This window comes from Penicillium cinerascens (genome assembly GCF_028974065.1).
Source record: "Penicillium cinerascens strain IBT 15544 chromosome Unknown contig_1_segment0_segment0, whole genome shotgun sequence".
Classification (NCBI taxonomy): domain Eukaryota; kingdom Fungi; phylum Ascomycota; class Eurotiomycetes; order Eurotiales; family Aspergillaceae; genus Penicillium; species Penicillium cinerascens.
In genome coordinates, this window is record NW_026695287.1 from 2439909 (window position 1) to 2458328 (window position 18420).

General features: G+C 53.9%; 6 protein-coding genes across 6 annotated transcripts; 2 read left to right on the forward strand and 4 right to left on the reverse strand.

Annotated features, from left to right (window-relative positions):
* Nucleotides 1-2463: 2463 nt before the first annotated feature.
* On the forward strand, nucleotides 2464-4604 carry acuF (phosphoenolpyruvate carboxykinase PCK1; the record flags this gene model as incomplete). The annotated part of the gene is made up of 4 exons (XM_058449531.1): nucleotides 2464-2513; nucleotides 2583-2658; nucleotides 2754-2954; nucleotides 3264-4604. The coding sequence occupies 4 exons, from the start codon at nucleotides 2464-2466 to the stop codon at nucleotides 4602-4604; spliced, it is 1668 nt and encodes a 555-aa protein (XP_058311875.1).
* Nucleotides 4605-7505: 2901 nt separating this feature from the next.
* N7498_002470 (putative mitochondrial dicarboxylate carrier protein) lies at nucleotides 7506-8592 on the forward strand (the record flags this gene model as incomplete). The annotated part of the gene is made up of 2 exons (XM_058449532.1): nucleotides 7506-8461; nucleotides 8544-8592. The coding sequence occupies 2 exons, from the start codon at nucleotides 7506-7508 to the stop codon at nucleotides 8590-8592; spliced, it is 1005 nt and encodes a 334-aa protein (XP_058311876.1).
* Nucleotides 8593-9617: 1025 nt separating this feature from the next.
* On the reverse strand, nucleotides 9618-11295 carry N7498_002471 (unc-93 family MFS transporter; the record flags this gene model as incomplete). Its single annotated transcript, XM_058449533.1, has 4 exons — nucleotides 9618-9927; nucleotides 9977-10599; nucleotides 10652-10966; nucleotides 11029-11295. 4 exons carry the CDS (start codon nucleotides 11293-11295, stop codon nucleotides 9618-9620), a joined length of 1515 nt encoding a protein of 504 aa, XP_058311877.1.
* A 708-nt stretch (nucleotides 11296-12003) lies between these two features.
* On the reverse strand, nucleotides 12004-13477 carry N7498_002472 (SUMO ligase MMS21; the record flags this gene model as incomplete). Its single annotated transcript, XM_058449534.1, has 2 exons — nucleotides 12004-12691; nucleotides 12747-13477. The coding sequence occupies 2 exons, from the start codon at nucleotides 13475-13477 to the stop codon at nucleotides 12004-12006; spliced, it is 1419 nt and encodes a 472-aa protein (XP_058311878.1).
* Nucleotides 13478-13833: 356 nt separating this feature from the next.
* On the reverse strand, nucleotides 13834-15538 carry abd1 (mRNA (guanine-N7)-methyltransferase; the record flags this gene model as incomplete). Its single annotated transcript, XM_058449535.1, has 3 exons — nucleotides 13834-13868; nucleotides 13919-14085; nucleotides 14136-15538. 3 exons carry the CDS (start codon nucleotides 15536-15538, stop codon nucleotides 13834-13836), a joined length of 1605 nt encoding a protein of 534 aa, XP_058311879.1.
* A 598-nt stretch (nucleotides 15539-16136) lies between these two features.
* Nucleotides 16137-17687, reverse strand: N7498_002474 (uncharacterized protein; the record flags this gene model as incomplete). Its single annotated transcript, XM_058449536.1, has 1 exon — nucleotides 16137-17687. The coding sequence occupies one exon, from the start codon at nucleotides 17685-17687 to the stop codon at nucleotides 16137-16139; it is 1551 nt and encodes a 516-aa protein (XP_058311880.1).
* Nucleotides 17688-18420: the final 733 nt, after the last annotated feature.

The following is an 18420-nucleotide window of genomic DNA, read 5'->3' on the forward strand; positions in this document are numbered from 1 at the left end:
ACAGGGACAATAATCAAATTGGTCCAATCTGGCCGGTTCGTTAAACCCAAAGAGGGTAGCACTAGTACTTACGAGTCATATTTGGGTTGACCCTGGGGTTTTCGTGGATCCACAAGAGTAAATGCTACCATAAATACCAAGCCAGGGGCTGAGTTCATCTATGCTAACACTCGAGCAGTCCTTGCCGAGCTAGCATACGGAGTACCGTCGGAATACTTCAGTATCAAGAGCAGGTAGCCGAGATGCAGCAGGCCGCATCAGTCGGCCACGAGAGCCGTAAACAGAGTACAGTGCAGGTGGCCAGCGAGTAATTCAAGAACCACGCTGTACCCCGCATCCAAAAACCACACGCGACGGCTTCCCCAGACAGCCAAGACGCCAAGGGAATCCGAGCGAGCGCAAGGCGGCTCGGGGTATTTCCCGGCGAGTCATGGGATCGGTAAGAGACTGCAGGCAGGTTAATTAGGGAGGGTGACGTCCTTGTAGGCGGCAGTCGGGGGAATTAGGAGGCAAAGCGACCTTCTGTCCCCTTTTCCGCGCTACTGAAACGGCGCGTGCTGGTTGGACAGACCGGCATCTAATAAGCCCAGACCTTCAGGCAGGAACAAGAACCACTATCACGGGTGAATTAGGGAGCCGATCTCGTCGTGATAGGCAATAGACCAGAACCGGAAATTCCATGTTGATGAACGTTGAACCGGGGGTAAACAGGGCTTCCTTCACCCGGGGGAAGGAGATAAGGAGTATCCCGAAAGGACTTCTATCTGGCTCCAATAGTGCCCCCGGTACTACAGTACTGTATACAGGGCGTGCCTTGCGGAGAGAGAGGGGTCGAACCCCTTCTCCACCCTTTGCTCGATTCGGGCTGAGGACAACAAAAAGGCCTACATAGTTCCAGACTCCTGACCCGGCAACCGAGTCATAAATCACGCGCAAGGAAAAAGAGCGATGATCAGCTGAATGGCATGGGCATAAGAATAGATTTTCGCTACGTAACCCGAAACAAATCGCGCAAAACAAAAAACGTGTTTCAGGCGCGGAATTTCTGAAAAAACAGAGGACTTTCCCGAGGCCGTACCCGGGTCGGGATCCGCCGCTAACCACCGGCAAAGAGGGTCTAGGGTCGTGATCGTGAAGGCTTCACACATGCAGGAGCACCGGGCCGTGGTAAAGCGGCCGGGAGAACGCAAAGCGTAATATATTGGAAACCCCCCAGGAATTCCCGAGAGGCGATCTACTCCGTAAGGCACCTGGAATCCATGAAATGCCTCATATCTGGCCCGAGACCGATAATTGCATCGTAATACCTTGCCTGCGGAAATATGCATGGGTCTATGGAGTTCGGCGTTGGTCAGGTACCACCGGGAAAAAAAGGATTTCAATCCTATTTGTGCAAAAGGCCAGACAGGGCGAGAAGACCCAAAGCCCCAGCGGGAATATCTTCTGCCCACCCGATCATCCTTGGAAAGTCCCATTGTGGGGGATGTGATTGGCCGAGACCGCCGCGAATCATTTCGCAAGTGCATCATCCTCGGCTGGTTAATCGCCGTTATTGGAGTAGACTCGTGAGTCGTTCCGACCCTCTCATCCGACTTCGTCATCGGGTACGAAAAATCCGCAAGTCTCCACGGCCAAAAGGCAGCTTCCGAAGCGATGCTCGGGGCGAGGGAAGCCGATAGTAGAGAATTCAAGTTTATTGGAGCAAACGCAAAACCCGAGGATCGACGATTATGTCAGCCCCCGCGATTTGCGGCGGAACCAACGCAGTTTTAGAGCCGAGTTACAGGTGTTAAGGCCTCGATGGTGAAGTCATTGCGCGTCATTCCAGTCGTCCGGCGCTGGTTTTGACTTTTCAACGTGCTTGGGTAGAGCTTCACGGGACAATCTATGAGTTCAGCATTTGGAATAACCTAGGTTAAAGCAAAGGCAATTCGATGATAAAGAGAGTCGTTCGTCATACAAAGCTCTTCCGTACTTTCTCAACCGTCGAAACCTACAATCTACTAAACCAAACCTCCTGCAATTTGGACCCGTTCCAGAACATCACAAATTCTCGTTCAATAATACACCATCTGTATCAAGTCCGTTCAGCCCACTCCTTGCTCCAACCCGGACAATCGCCGCTCCGGGTCCAGTTCGTGTCCACAACCGCATCGGGTCAAGTCGGACTCCGCCTCTAGGCATTTGCAACCCACGGCAACGCTTCATCCATCACCAACCGCGTGTCCGCTTCAGCTCGGCCCTCAGCCCCGACATCACCCGTGGAACTGTGGAGAAACACAGGGGCAAACTGGAACGAGAACCTCCTTCATACCAAGTCTACCGTCACGATGTCCCCTGCTGGAAAGGATTATATACCCCCCCGCTCGCCCCGACTCTCCCGGTCCTTTGGCTGCAGATTTCAAACAACAGCAAGTCGCGAAACAACGCAACAGTAACTATCACTCTACTTCACTCAGAAACATGGTTGCCACTTCTGTGAATCGCACTGCCCTGCACCCTGGTGGTGTTCAGTACGTCTACCTCGTTGCCCCTTCTCCTCACCATCTCCCTCGTCGTCGCTAACCATACTCCCCGTCTAGGCCTGGCAAGGGTCACACTGAGCTCGAGGAGGAGCTTCACGAGACCGCACACATTGATTATGACCGTGTTGCAATTGTAAGAATCCTTCTTGCCCGTCCACACCCGTCCCTGCCCGTAGCGCTGGACTAGGCTTTCTTGTATGACAAGTCGGAATTAACCTGTCTCAATAGATTGCCAACCCCGCTGTCCCCGCCCTCTACGAAGATGCCCTTGTCTACGAGACTGGTACTGCCATCACTTCCAGTGGTGCCTTGAGCGCTTACTCTGGTGCGAAGACTGGTCGGTCACCCTCGGACAAGCGTATCGTCAAGGAGGAGTCCTCAGAGAACAATGTCTGGTGGGGACCCGTCAACAAGCCTATGACCCCTGATGTGAGTTTTATATTTAAATTTTATCTATGAGTGATTTTTTGCCCGCTTGCATTTTTGGCCGGTCTACGTGGTTGAGAGTTGCCCTTGCAGATGGCCCGATGCGAGCTCCACCCATGGTCCCTTGCATATGCAGCCGGGTCTCAAGCTTTTCTGGCAGTCGGTGCAACTACTCAAACTATGTATTCGTCTGATCTCCGATGCCTTTTTGGATCCCATCGTTGCTTGCATTCCCCGCTCGGCTGTTCTCACGGCTTTCCCCGCGCTGCCGAGGCTTTCACATGATGACGTCATTACTAACGAGCCTATCAGGTGTGGCGTATCAACCGTGAGCGTGCTGTGGACTACCTGAACACCCGCAACCGCATCTATGTCATCGATGGTTTCGCCGGTTGGGACGAGCGCTACCGCATCAGCGTTCGTGTTGTCTGTGCCCGTGCCTACCATGCTCTCTTCATGCGCAACATGCTTATCCGCCCGTCTCGCGAGGAGCTCGAGCACTTCCACCCCGACTATGTCATCTACAACGCCGGCTCTTTCCCCGCCAACCGCTTCACTGAGGGTATGACCTCAGCCACCTCCGTCGCCATCAACTTCGCCGACAAGGAGATGGTCATCCTGGGTACCGAGTACGCCGGTGAGATGAAGAAGGGTGTCTTCACCGTCCTCTTCTACGAGATGCCCGTCAAGCACAACGTTCTGACCCTCCACTCTTCCGCCAATGAGGGTGAGAATGGCGATGTTACCGTCTTCTTCGGTCTGTCCGGTACCGGCAAGACCACCCTGTCTGCCGACCCTAAGCGTAAGCTGATCGGTGATGACGAGCACTGCTGGTCCGACACTGGTGTCTTCAACATCGAGGGTGGCTGCTACGCCAAGTGCATTGGTCTCTCTGCCGAGAAGGAGCCCGATATTTTCAACGCCATCCAGTTCGGTTCCGTCCTCGAGAACGTCGTCTTCGACCCCATCAGCCGTGTTGTCAACTACGACGACTCCACCCTGACCGAGAACACCCGCTGCGCCTATCCCATCGAGTACATCGAGAACGCCAAGATCCCCTGTGTCAGCGAAAACCACCCCACCAACATCATCCTGCTGACCTGCGATGCCCGCGGTGTGCTGCCCCCGATCTCCAAGCTCACCCCCGAGCAGACCATGTTCCACTTCATCTCCGGCTACACCTCCAAGATGGCCGGTACCGAGGACGGAGTCACTGAGCCCCAGGCTACCTTCTCTTCCTGCTTCGCTCAGCCCTTCCTGGCCCTGCACCCCATGCGCTACGCCAGCATGCTCGCTGAGAAGATCAAGACGCACAAGGCCAACGCCTGGTTGCTCAACACCGGCTGGGTCGGTGCCGGTGCCACCACCGGCGGCAAGCGCTGCCCTCTCAAGTACACCCGTGCCATCCTGGACGCCATCCACAGCGGCGAGCTCGCCAACGCCGAGTACGAGACCTACGACGTTTTCAACCTGCCCGTGCCCAAGGCCTGCCCCGGTGTCCCCAACGAGCTGCTCAACCCCAAGAACAGCTGGACCGCCTCCACCTCCTTCAAGGACGAGGTCACCAAGCTGGGCAGCCTTTTCAACGAGAACTTCAAGAAGTACTCCGACGAGGCCACCCCCGAGGTCCTCGCCGCTGCTCCCCAGGTTTAGTAAGGGAGAGTCTGGACGTTATCAAAATTGGCATTATGGTTTTTTGAGTCATTTGCATGGCGTGTTGCGTTTGCTTTTGTGATGATCCCTGAGCTTGGATCTCACGCCCCCGCCGCTTGTATCGGGACGAGCGCGCGGGTCTTGTTACCCGGTCTCCCGATATGGGTGTTTTTTTCCTTTCCTTTTGTCTCTTTTCATCTCCTTATGTATCTTGTTCCACATTGATGGACATATTCGACGATTGGATCTATCGGAGTTTCTCTCTGGATATCCCCTCACCATAACCAATAAAATCAGATTTATGATCATTCTCTCTCTGCTGTAGTCTCGTAGACGCAAACCCTGTAAGGCCCTGGTAAGTTGCTGCTGGTCATGTATGGACATGTCTAGCTCCTAGGATCCTTCCTACCTTGCTGAGTATATAGGCGATGACGTCCCAGGCCTCTCGTTCATTTATTTGTATATCCATGAACCTTGCATTGTTCCATCTGTTCAAAATCACGAAAATGAAATGCCACGGGACTGCCCGTGGGATCTGACAAGACATATTGTTTGAGGGATTGTAGCTTTTATCTCACCTTCAGCCCTGACCAATCGTGGCCAGGTGCCTCCAATATTGTCAAACCGGCCAGTCAACGGGTTTGAAAGGTTGATGCACAACAATCGCATCCATGGGATCATTTCGGGATCAGATGCTGTACACCTCGAACCTTGGGTCAAGGAAGAAGAACGAAAACATGTATATATTTTCAAAATCCCTGTCGGTATCCTTGAATCATGCCCTATACCTGCAGAAGTAGATATGTTTGAAGACACTGTTCGTCCAAAGCGTCAAAGATCCCTTGTATTTAGGATATTTTAAGCACTTTGACATAGACCGTACTACTAATACTAAAGTCTAGGATGCAAACCAACACTAAAACCCACAATCCCCATCTACCACCCTGATTGCCGAAACTGCCCCCACCCGTCCGCTGCATCCACTTTACCGAGGAAATACACCCGCTCCCGAGATTGTATACCGGGGCATCGTCGGCCTACAGAAACTGGAGCGCCAGAATGGCGAAGACCGTTTCCGCGGAGGGGAGTCTGGAACGGACGGGTTGGCGATGGGTTTGACAGGGGTGGGGACCGAGGGCTCCTCCGCGGTGAATTGAGCTGCAGGGGCTGTTGAATTGAGATGATAGGGTATCATTGCAAGGTGGGATCTTTGTTGGGATTCACGAAAGGGACGTGGAAGTCGGAGATGACCGTGACGGTGTTCGGTGAAGTAGGGTACCTGATCTACTCCGTACTTCAGGGTCCAGGATTATGTATACACCGGTCCATCTAGACTGCAGGTCTAGGAGCGAATTGCCCTCGGGGCTACCCAATTGAACCAGTCTGTACGTAAATCCTCACCTGAGATTCCCGTGGACCTTGCCGCGCACACCCCGGTAGACCGGTTCCCCAATATTGAGCAGCGCAGAGCTGACGCAACGTCATATCAACGCGGAATAACAGCTTCGCGGTCAAAGGACATAATCGTCGGACTGCAGTCCTCCGCCTGCATCCCAATCAAGCGCCACGGAAAACGAGCTATCGCAGAAGCTTGGCTACCAGGGCCTTGCCGCAGCCGAACCGCCATGCCGTGATGGTATCCGGCGAACAAGTGCCGGTCATCGGCGAAAAGTAGAGCAACGGGAGCTAAAGATCGGAGGATTCCAGACGGATAGAGGGAGGCGCCTCAACAAAACGGGGCGGCGCATCCCCTATGGCATCCCGCCGTTGGTATTCCCGGGGGCGTCATTGGACGAGGTCGGACCGGGGGGCCGGTATATCGTCGATATCGTCAGTGCAGACAGGACCCACTATGGTCGTGCTCCTTGACGGGATTCGGATTGGGGAGCCCGGGAGAATATTACTGAGGAATAGCCGTGGTCCGTCAGGCCGAGAGACACGTGGTACAAGACCACGAGTCCATCAGGCTGGCTAATTATAACATCCTATCAAATGCGAATGTAAGTTATCGGGAATATAGAAGGGCAATCGCATAGATGCCTTTATCCGAGGGAAACACGTACCAGGCCGGGTTCCCGAACCGTTCTCGTGGAGCCGGAAACAGTCTAGCGCCGCGATGTGGGGTTCCGAATTTAGCTCGTGCGCTAGTTGGAGACTGCGATGTTGATGGGGATCATGGTGGTCGTCATACTGTAATCGCAGCGACGCAGTCCGTAAGGGGGAAGGACTCCGTACATAAGAGCAGAGGCAAGAGGAGCAGAAGGCGAGAACAGGGTGAAACCGGACCGACCAGTCTGGTGACGAGCTTCCCCCGCACTTTTCACACGTTGGACGTGATCGACGCGATTGGCCCACTCGGTGGGGGGTCTGCGATATTCGCCAGTACTGCGATCCGCGAGGCCGATTCTCAGTGATTCACCATGGTAGGGACCGGGGAACTCGCGGCTAATTGACCGGGCGGAAGGGCCCAGGGCTGCTCGGATCTCGCCATCGGATGTTCGCGGTACGACTCAGTACTCCTCGTTGCACACTGGGCATATAGAACAAGCTCGGGCCCCGTGAATCACGGATCAACCCTGTCCCTGCTAGCTTTGGCGAGTCCTGAAGTACTCCTCCCTCCCCCGCACCTGACGTGACTCTCCCCTTGCAACAACTGAGCTGTTGAAACATTGTATACCTTATACAGTGTTGCGATACGTCATCGGTAGGTTCCACGGTCCGCACCAACGAGGTCGAGTCACTCAAAGGAAAGAAAGTTTCAGGAGAGCAAACTGTCATTTGAGTCATCTGCGTCAAAAAGTCAAAAGTCGGTGGTAATCTACCTCGTCCAGCTTCCACTCGTTTGCGCCGCATCAGGCCAACTGACCTCGACGCTGCACAGATCTGATCTGAATCAGAAACATGGCATCGAAGTCAGTCAAAGAGACCGCCAGCAATGCGGCCGCCTCAGCTAAAGAGGCCTCCAAAGCCGCCATCGAGAACCCATCTCAAGCCACCCAAAACATCCTGCACAGCCCGTACATGCGACTCGCCCTCCCCTTCGTCAACGGCGGCCTCGCCGGCATGACGGCAACCGTAGTAATCCAGCCCGTCGACATGGTCAAAGTGCGCCTGCAGCTCGCCGGCGAAGGAGCAAAGACCGGCCCCCGTCCCACCGCGCTCGGCATCACTCGCGAGATCATTGCCTCGGGTAAAGCCTTGGATCTATACACCGGCCTCTCGGCCGGTCTCCTCCGCCAAGCCGTCTACACAACCGCGCGTCTGGGCTTCTTCGATACATTCATCAAGAAGCTCAACGCCCGCGCCGAAGCCGCAGAGCGCAAAGTCACCTTTGCCGAACGTGCCGCCGCAGGCCTCTCCGCAGGCGGCATCGCCGCGATGATTGGAAACCCGGCGGATCTCGCACTGGTCCGGATGCAGTCCGACGGCCTGAAGCCGCGCGAAGCCCGGGCAAACTACCGATCCGTGTTCGACGCCCTGGTCCGAATCCCGCGCAACGAAGGCGTCGCCGCGCTGTGGGCCGGCGCTTTGCCGACCGTCATCCGGGCCATGGCCCTGAACATGGGCCAGCTGACCTTCTTCGCGGAAAGCAAAGCACAGCTGAAGCAGCACACGACCCTGTCTGCGCAGAACCAGACATTTGCGGCGTCCGCGATCGCCGGTTTCTTCGCTAGTTTCCTCTCCTTGCCGTTCGACTTTATCAAGACCCGGCTGCAGAAGCAGCAGAAGGATCCCAAGACGGGCCAGCTGCCATACAAGGGTGTGCTAGACTGCGCGCGCAAGGTTGTCGCCGAGGAAGGCTGGATGCGCTTTTACCGTGGCTTTGGAACATACTACGTTCGGATCGCTCCTCATGCGTTAGTTGCCCCCACCTTTTGCCCGTTCGGGACGTGACAGGAGTTGCTTTTGTTGAAATGGACCCACTGACATGATCTGCAGCATGGTCACTCTCATCGTCGCCGATTATTTGAACCTCATCACCAGATAGACTCTTCTCGATCTGTTTGGCTGGATGCCATTGAACGATTTGCTTCATTTTGCCGCGTTTTCCGTTATTTCGGTGTCTCATTTTGCTCTCGACTTCGCGCGTGGAAAAAGACCCCGACTATTCAGATACCCCCTCGAACACGTCGTTACTGGGTTATCCGTTAGTATTTCTTATCGAGTCTACTTTGACTCTCGCGAGCTCCTATCGCCTCGTCGCACGATGACTATTTCCCGTCTTGGCCTCCCGCGTCGCATCCCCGTTCGCCGTGCACACCGCTGCCTCGGAGCGCTTACTCGCGGAGCAGTCTCGACCAGCTTGGCAAATTAATGACGGAAAAGCACAATCGATCATTTTCCAATGTTTTTTTTCTCCCCGGGATGATAATCATGGGTGTCAGCCGTGACGGCTACGAGGCAGGCCCGTGTTCTCCGCGGAAAGCGACCGGTCGATGGTGGCTAATTTCTATCGATTTTTTTTCTTATTTTTCCTGGACAGGCGAATACCCCCACCCTTGTCTTTTCTTGCCTTGCCTTGTCTTGCGCAGTCGCTGTCAGTTCGTGTTTGTGTTTCGATGATGTAGGATGGGCATTGCTCCATACATTAATACCTGCTATCCATTGCGCTCGATCTGCTCTGCTCTCTAGTTTCAGTAGAACCAGTCTAGAGAATACACATACAACGTTCCTGATGCTGGCGTTGCTTCGTGATTTGTTTGAGACAGGCGTGACGTGAATCCATGGATCCGTACTGGATGAACGACTTTGATTAGTTCGTGCCACCGTAACGCTACAGAGTTCCACTGCCGTTTACTTAATGTAGAAACCTAGCACGATACGAGTGAAACGAAATATAATTTATGAAGCCTTTTTTTTACAAAAGAGCACTCAAGTGCCCGGGCTAAGAATATGGATATTGTGATTAAAAGAGCCGTAAAGGAAATCGTGTGCGCATGTCGGATGATTCATCGATTGCACAGTGTGAACGCCATGGGGCAATAATGTACCGAATTGGCGAAAATGAACACTTTAGATGGCCTCATGACCAACGCGCTTTTGATCCATCGTACCAAGGGGCAGGACGTCCTCGGCAGTCTCGTCCGTTCCGCGCAGGTCCTCCTCGAGAGGGACCGAGTCCTTGATCTTGAACCAGACCAAGGGAGCGGCGATCAGGAGCGAGCCGCTGAGCAGACCCCAGTTGGACGCAAACTCAGACATGTAGGGCAATTTGTTATTGTCGAGACTCCACATCACCGCGGCACCGGCGGACTGCAGGCCCTTGTAGAATCCGGCCAAGTTGGCAAGCTTGCGGCCGGAGTTGCCGAGGGCACCCATCATCCTGTTTCCGTTAGTTATTCTGCATTTAAGATAGCGGTGGAAGAACTTACCAGTAGACAAAGCCTTGCCAGACAGCATCGTACAGGCCGTAGAAGAAGTACAGGAACATGGGTCCCACGTAGCCGGGGGTGGACCAGTCCGTCGGGGTGAAGGACTTGGCACTGACACTCTCACGAGTATACTGCTTCTGCCAAGCGAAGCCGCCACCCCAGATAATCATCGTCAAAATGAAAAGAACACCCAGGCCAATACGAGCGCGAATGCTGCGGCGGATACCCTCGATATCCAACAGCGGGCCGATGACGGCAGCGGCGATGATCTGAGCGAACCAGTAGAGGAAGCCGTTCAGGGACTTGGTGCGGGTGTCAAAGTGGGCAGCGTTGATGCCGTTCTGCTGGTAGGTGTAGAACCAGTTGGAGGCAAAGAACATGGGGAAGAGGAGGATGATATAAGGCTCCGAGATGATGGTGTCCCACAGGCCGACGAATTCGGTCTTCCAGCTCGGGTTCTTCATCAGGATAACCTTCGAGCCATCAGGGCGAACGACCTTGTCGGCATCGCAAATGAAGAGGGCCAGGCAGGCGCCGCAGAACATGAGAACGATGAACGCGATGTAGGTGCCATCACTGACTGTGCTGTTGGTCTTGACGTTGATGTTACTTCCGAGCGGGATCTATGCAGCTTGTTTAGTTGTGGATGACACCGATGGACGTGACGGTTCTTACCAGACTGCCAATACAGGCGCCCACGTTGAAGATACCCCAGAACCAGGCAAAGTAACGGCCCTTGCGCTGCTCACCGGGGTATGACATCATGATGGTGCCCTGCGCAGACCACAGCAGACCGGCGCAGACACCCAGAAGGGCGCCGGCGAAGATGTTGAAGCCGGGGACATAATCGTGCACGGAGACGAGGAGACTGATGGAGTAGATGCAGTAGCCAATACCACCAAACGAGAGGGCAAGGCGAACACCCAAACGGTTGACGAAGGTACCGGCGAAGAAACCGACAACGGCAAAAGTACTGTAGAGGGCAGTGTTCTGCAGTCGCGATTAGTACATTGGGAATAATAAAAAAAGCCACCCCACATCTCAAAACGTACCATGTTATCGGCCAGACTAGGGTTAGATTTACCACCGCCACCCAAGCCACTCAGGGCATTGAACATGCCGGGGCAGAGGAAGCAGACAAAGGCGACCATGCCGAGCTGGAACTTGGGCGAGGCGTACCAGCCCAAACGGCCCATTCGCTTGTACATCCATCCCGACGGGCGGATGACATCGTCGTACTGGTGAACAGGAGGGGAAACCGACGTTTCAGTGCCAACACGGGCAGTCTTGGGGCCAGTTTCAGTTTCCATCTCGGCCATGATGAATGTGCAAAAAGACCAGAACGCGGGGGAGAAGGAGGTGTCGATCTGGGGAAGAGTGTGGGGAAGGAAAGGAAAAGAAAAAACAGAGGACGAAAGCAGCTTAAAAGTGAAGAACCGAAGCTCTCACTTTCTAGAAGAAAAAAAAAGCCGACCCCAGAAAAAATACGACCACGAGGCAGGGTGACATTCACGGCGGCGCCAAACCAGAAATGGAGCTAGCACCTTTGGTTGTCGCTTCTCGTCGGCTAATCAGGTGTTTGCGGGGTTCAATGCGATCCGGGGAGTCTCGATAGCCGATTGCAATGTTGCACCGGACGGGTTCCCCCGCAGATACGCGGAGTGGTATTCAGTGACTACTTGATTTATATCGGAGTGTGACCCTGGCGATGCCGGTAGCATGTGGCGTACGCACTAACGTCAAACACAGACAAGATTGGGAATAGGGGGCGAATCGAGTCCGTGGGGGAGGGCAGCGTTAACTCGATCGAGTTAGCCGACTCGACGCCACCGGATTTCAGTTTTGATAGCTACAGGGGTAGCAGAAATTATACCGACGACACCCTGGCATGGCCGGGGTCAAACTATGAGTTGCAACAATGGAAGAGTTGAAGTATATAGTCGAATGATCTTCTTATCTCCTCCAGCAGGTGGTCCACCTGCTCGCGTGGGTAACGTGGGTAACGTGGATAACGTGGATCCGCTCCACTACTCTTCTTCCGATGATGACTCGCTCTCACTCTCGCTATCTATCATCCTGTCCTGGGTAGGAATAGGCTCGGGCTTCACTCGTATCTCATCCACATCCACCATGTCGTCATCTGCATCAACTGCATCGCTGGCCAGTGTCAATGGGCCCTGCATGTCGCGGCGCTGCTGCGACCCCTCCAAATCATCCTCCGCCTGCCGCGCCGATAATTCCTCTGCGCGCCGAACCTTGCGTAGCAGAACCGGATCCGATCGGAGGTCGTCCTTGGTAAGTGGAATGGAACACACGGGACACTTGACTGCCCGGATTCGGCGGCCGCCTCGCACAGACGGAGGTGGGAACTGGAAGCCGCTGCGCGAGATCATGTCGTAAATCGCTTCGCGCTCGAAGCTGTGTGGGCATTTCGTGCTCGTAACGGGGTCTCGGAATGGGAGGAGAGTGAGTGGACACTTCAATGAAATGCGCTCCCTCTGAATCGCGATGTCGTCCGAGTCTGCAGGCGAGGGGTCGCGCTTGTTGCGTGTGCGGCGGGTTGACGGACTGCCCGCCGTGCTTCCGTTCGCATTGGGATCTTCCAAATGTGCAAACCATGTAGAAGCGTGTGGGAGGGGGGGCACTTCGTCGTCGGGAAACTTGGAGTCGTGTACGATGCGGTAGAAGCCGATGTAGTTGTTGTTGCCCGCGTACCTGCATCACCTATGTTAGCCCTTGAAGCCATCACGTAGAAGAAAATCGGTCGTACCTCTCCGTTAGGGATTGGCTATTCCACTTTTCTGATCCTTCCTCCAGCGCATTACCCAACCGGTGACTGGGCGGATTCTGCGCATTCGTTTCTCTAGCGTTTCGCTCCGGTGTGCCCTCGTAATCTGCATCCTGCTCACCATCCTCGCCATCGTCGTCATCACTCTCGTGCCTCTGATGGCGCTGGCCACGCGTCCGTCGAGTCCCGAATGCAGCCTGTTGCGCTTCGCCCACTTCTCGATCCAGGGTTGTCATGGCATCCTGCAATCCCTGAAATCGGGATTCTGAATCGATAACCATGCGCATCTTCTCTTCCATCCGCCCCGTCACACCATCGACCTTTCTCTCCGTCTCAGCTAATCGCTGATACTCCTCATTTTCGTCATCTTCCTCGACGTCCACGTCTTCGCTGGCACTGGCGCCACGTCGTTTCTCCTTTGCACGCTCGTATCGTACCCGTGCGTCACTCAGTTTCTCATTTACGTCACCGGCGGAATCGGTGAGTTTCTCGGCCGCGTGCTGGAGGTGGGTTTTAAGGTGTCTGGAATAGTGCGAGTTCAGGAGCGTTGCCAGCTGTCGGTGGCTTTCGGCGGTAAGAGGGGCCTCCGGAGGCTGATATTCTGGTAGTTCGGGGACTTCTGCTGCCCGTGGAGTGGCTTGACTGCGTGCGCTGGGTGGCGGGCGAGACCGAGACAGCGTTGAGCGCTGTCGCGCCGGGGTAGTGGAGAGCATCCCGACAACTCTGGGGCGAAGGTACTCAGCAGGCGGTAATGTATCCAACGAGCCCTTGCTATCGTCAGAGGAAGGATATTTCAAGAGAGCTAAACCCGGGAGTCAAAGTTGTTGGACGCTGCACAAAGCAGGCGAACGACTCGAAATCCAAACGCGTCGCGACCGCGCTAGTCCCGATTGGGCTACAGTGGACTGATAAGCTTATCGGCATTCTTCGCCTGCGCAGTCGACGGGCCATGCCTCGACTTTCTTCACGTTTAAATTCTTCTAGACAGCGAGGAATGAATTGAAATGCATAGTGAGTATACAGAGAGTACTTAGTGTACAAATTATGGAGTGAGGTAGGTACTGCCGACTTAGACCTTGTAGAAACAAAAGGCGTGGTAGAAGCCTGGAAGAAGGTGAGCATTGGAAAAGTGCACAGAGCGAAGCAATACTTACTAGCGGCATCCTTTTCCTCTTCGGTCATATTCAATTCACCGGTTGCCCGGTTGCGAACACCCATACGCTCACTCAGCGGGCCCAGCTCGCGGTCGTTCTTCTCTTCCTCCCAAATTTCCAGGAACGGCTTGCGGTATTGGAGTTCCAGGTTGTAGTCCTCGGTCAAGCTGGAGTCAAAGTCAGTTGTGATCAACGCACGCATATTGTAAAAACTCACGCTCGGAATGCCTCCCAAGGCACAACGTATTCAGGCACCTCCTCGACTGCCTCCTGCATGAAGTACGTATACCTCCATCCAAACGGCGGACGGAAGATACCGTCCTCAGGAGTCTTGCCAGGGAATCGAACTCGGTAGATTTCATTACCCCACTCAGCCCGGTCATCCTCCTCAACCTCGCCATCCTCAGGGGCCTCAGGCTCGGCAGTTTTGGAGGCCTCGCGCTCTTTGCGCTGCTTGTGGAATGCGCTGACTTTGCTGGTGATCACGTCGGAGTTCGGGCACACGGCAATGAATCGACCGCCCTTCTTCAAGCATCCCGCCACGTTGCTGAGCATCTGACGCGCCTTCTCCTCGGTTTCAAACGCGTAGTGAATAGCAAACATGGACGTCACAACGTCGAAGCCACCACCGCCCCATCTAGAGGCCATTATGGAACCACCAGGTCCGGCATTGGGGTCGATTCCAACCTGCTGGATAATGGGGACATCGCCAAGGAATTCGCCGAAGCAGTCTTTCGTAAAGAACTCGCCATGGAACTGAGGCCGACGACCGCGCTGCCGTAGCATCTGACTATACCGATCCCGCGCCTGTTCAATAGAGACATGGGCCGGGTCGAGTCCGACGTAGAGTTCCACCGCCTGAGGAGTCTGCGCCCACTTGCCCAGATCGCCGCCCTTGCCGCATCCGATATCCAGCACGAGCAATGGCCGCACCTCCGACGTAGGCGGACCCACGCTCTCATCGGCCCAATCCTTGCTATCATGGTACTGCGCGACAAACTCCTCCGAGGGGGAGAACTTCTGAATCAGTGTACTCTTCACCCAATTGTTGAAACTGCGCAGGCCCTTGATCTTGCTGTCCGTCTTTCGCCATTCACGACCGCGCTGCGGAACGGCGTTGTAGTGCTGCCGCACGTAATCCAGTCCACCGCGCTGGGTGGATTGCCGTAGCGCATCCATCTCTTGCTCGCGTTCACGTTCCTCCTGTCGGCGTAACACATCCGCACCCCTGCTGGCTCCCATGCGGGATCCACCGCCTGGTCGTTTGCGTTGCCGCGACTGTTCTTCCGGGGTCGGCGAGCGAGCTGGCAGTGGGGATCGAGATCGTCGGGAGTCTTCGCGCGGAGTGCCATTCCTGGGGCTGCGGGATCGGTCGCGGCGTGAAAACATCGTTGAAGGTGCATCGCGCCTCCGCGGCAGGTGTCGTTCCTGCATTCGCCTGCGCTTTGAAGCGGACCCGGAAGACCTTGAATCCTCGTTCGATCCGCGACTGTAATCGCCTGGGTTCCCATTCTGTTCGATTACCGGTCTGGAGGTAGAAGATGTACCGTTCCTATCGGCCTCGCCGGCTGACCTGGGTGTAGGTGGCTTGGGGGCTCCCGAGCCGGATGAGCCTTCCATTTTGCGTGGGAAAGAGGTGCTGCTATGTCGTGGTAAGACGCACGGTACTCTGCAAGATATTGCTTTGGTATCCGTTCAAAATAATTTCAAGCGAGTCAGAGAGAGAAATGTTGGAAAAGTAAAGAGTGCGAAGGTGAAGATTACTCTTCGCGGTGGACGCAGGGAGCTCCGAGGTGGGTCTCCATCACAGTAGCCTTCGGGCCAATCAATTACCACATGGATAGTGGCCGTGTAAAGAGATGTCTAGCAAGATATTTCAGGAAATACCTGGAAAGGGACAAAGATGTCCAGGCATGCTTACAATGCCTCCTTGTTCCCCGTACGCGGCACTATTTAACTATTTAACTACCACTACGTATATCCTTCGGAGACAAAACCAAAACGCAGATGAAATAAGGCCTACCTACTAACGTATGCAAATGAAACAGCCTCGCCTCCACCCAAAACCATCCCTCAGAACCATTTCCACCTCCATTCCCCCAAGCATAAAGCAAAATGAAATGAGATTTCGAAAATCACGAAGGCCATAGATCAGAATCGCTGCAAAATCCCCCCCCCCAGACACCATTTTCTCCATTTGCATAAACCACTTTGTAACTCACTTCTCCATCGTGGTCTTGTTAACTTGCTCTTGCAGCATCCAGCATGATTTTTGAAGCGCCAGGAGTCTCATGATGAGATCGTTGATACTGATCTTGAATTGCAAGTTGCTCGAAGTCTCGCAAGCTGTCGATAAGGCGATGTTTAACTTGTGAACTTCTTGGTGAATCCACGCAACGGATCTCTCGAGCTCACCCATTGCCATGAGATCCATATTGCCTGTCTCGTACCGTTGGATGAATGGAACTATTTCGTTGTCAAGGTACAGACGAATTGAATCGTTTTCTGGGCTTTTCATGTGGGCTGGGTCATAGAGCTGTGGTTTGTCTTCACCACTTTTCTCTTTTCCCTCTCCGTTCCTCGGTCCGAATGGATTCCCTCTCATGGGCCGATCCAGACCAGTCTTTGAAGCTGCTGAAGATGGTGAGACTGCTAAAACTGCACTGGCATTTTCGGCACGACAGGTACTCCCCGATGCTGCTTCGACTGTCGAAGTATGAGAAGCAGAGGTCGCAAAATCCCTGCGAGGACTGCGGGAACGACGCCTAACTAGGGGCCGGGAGAGTCTGTTCCGGGCGGAAGAAATTGGAGGACTAGCCACTGAATTGCTAGAGGGTCTGGTAGAGCCCGAACGACTTCTGCTGCGGTATGAATGGGACGAAGGCGGACCAGTCTCACGAGAAGGCTGAGGAGACTGAACCTCGCTAGTAACAGCAGCAGAAGTGGCTACAGCTGGTTCGGGGAGGGACTCAAAAGACCCCTGCAAAATAGGCCCAGGACGAGCATCGACAAGCGACATCAAAACGGGCGTGGAAAGAGGCTCTTTCCCAGTAGGAGCCGAATTCTTATGCTTTGCCTCTGGTACATTCAGGCTTCCTTTGGGCTCAGAATTGTCTTCAGCGGCTTCATTCGTCTTGCTCATCTTGGCCTTTTTCCTGATGGGCTTTCCAGATGCCTCCCGTTCTTCGCGCTGCTGAATGCGTTGCTGAATGGTGTCCGAACGAGAGGGAAGATTTGACGCGAGGATATATTCCGGATATCTCATTTCTCCAGATGGGAGTTTCTCGAATATCAGATGATAGTATTGACGACGGAGGTTTCCATTGCTAACGAAGTAATTATAATACCTTTTGCGGAAACTGGGGCCCTGGGTAATGAGCTTTCTGATTTGATCATCTGTCAACTCTGCTTGTTCATCCGGGAAATCGCGGGGCAAACTTTCAGGCTTGTCATAAACATTCCGTGGTGCATGCGATTTGGGCTTTTTGGAGGCTTCGCCAGCGTTGAGAGCAGGAGGGCGGATGCTGGTACTGGTGGGGGTACCGGGCCCAGTCGTATCTTCGGTGGGTTCGTCTTCTGCCAGACTGACCTTGGCCAACTCTGCCATCTTTTTGGCGTGTTTCAACTTGGAAGAAGTGCTGATAAACGTAAATGAGTTGGTCGCCGGCGAAGCAGAAGCTGCGGTAGTCATATTTGCATTTTCAATAGAAGGTGCACCTCCCGGCCCAGTAGCCCTCTCCTTTCCCTTGGTGTTCTCACTGGAATTCATGACGATGGAAGTGGATTTTGTATGTGAACTGAGATATGTCTGGAGAAGTCTTAGCAGAAACTATGACTCTTGAGGAAGGAAGAGTTGTAAGGAGGAAGATGTTCAAGGAAGAAGAACTGGAAGTTTGAATGGAGTGACTGATACCGAGATAGTTGGCCAGGTGAGGGATGCTGCGTAGTGGTGCATAGGAGAAAGTGAGGAAAGGAAATGAATATCGGAAGAAGATGAACGCGAAGATGTGTGCAGACCGTGAGTCGTCGAATTATGTTGATGGGGTATGTTGATGAAATTTGCGTCGATGAGATGCTGCTTCGAGCTTCGATGCAGCACGAACAGAGAGGGACAGACGGGAGTGTATGATCAAAGTAGGTAATGGCTACGACTGTTATTGATGAGCAGTAGGGGACCCTCTTTGATAAAAGACCTCGGGAATGTTCAACGGAGCTGGCAACGAGAAAATAAGGTATAATTGAGAAGAGGAGACAGAAGAGAGTAAGAATATTTAAGTAACCACCTTTGGGAAAAGTAATCGCAAGGATGTTACATCAAGATGTCCAGATGCTTAATCTGTTCCAGGACATTTTCTGCACAAAGTGAGATGAAAATCCGTCACTGGACACCCGGAACCATCACAAGTTATACAAACAGAGCGTAGATGGAGATGTTAGTTGAGGTTGTTGTCGGAGACGATATATCATGTAACACTGTTGATATTGATGTTGATATTTAGAAT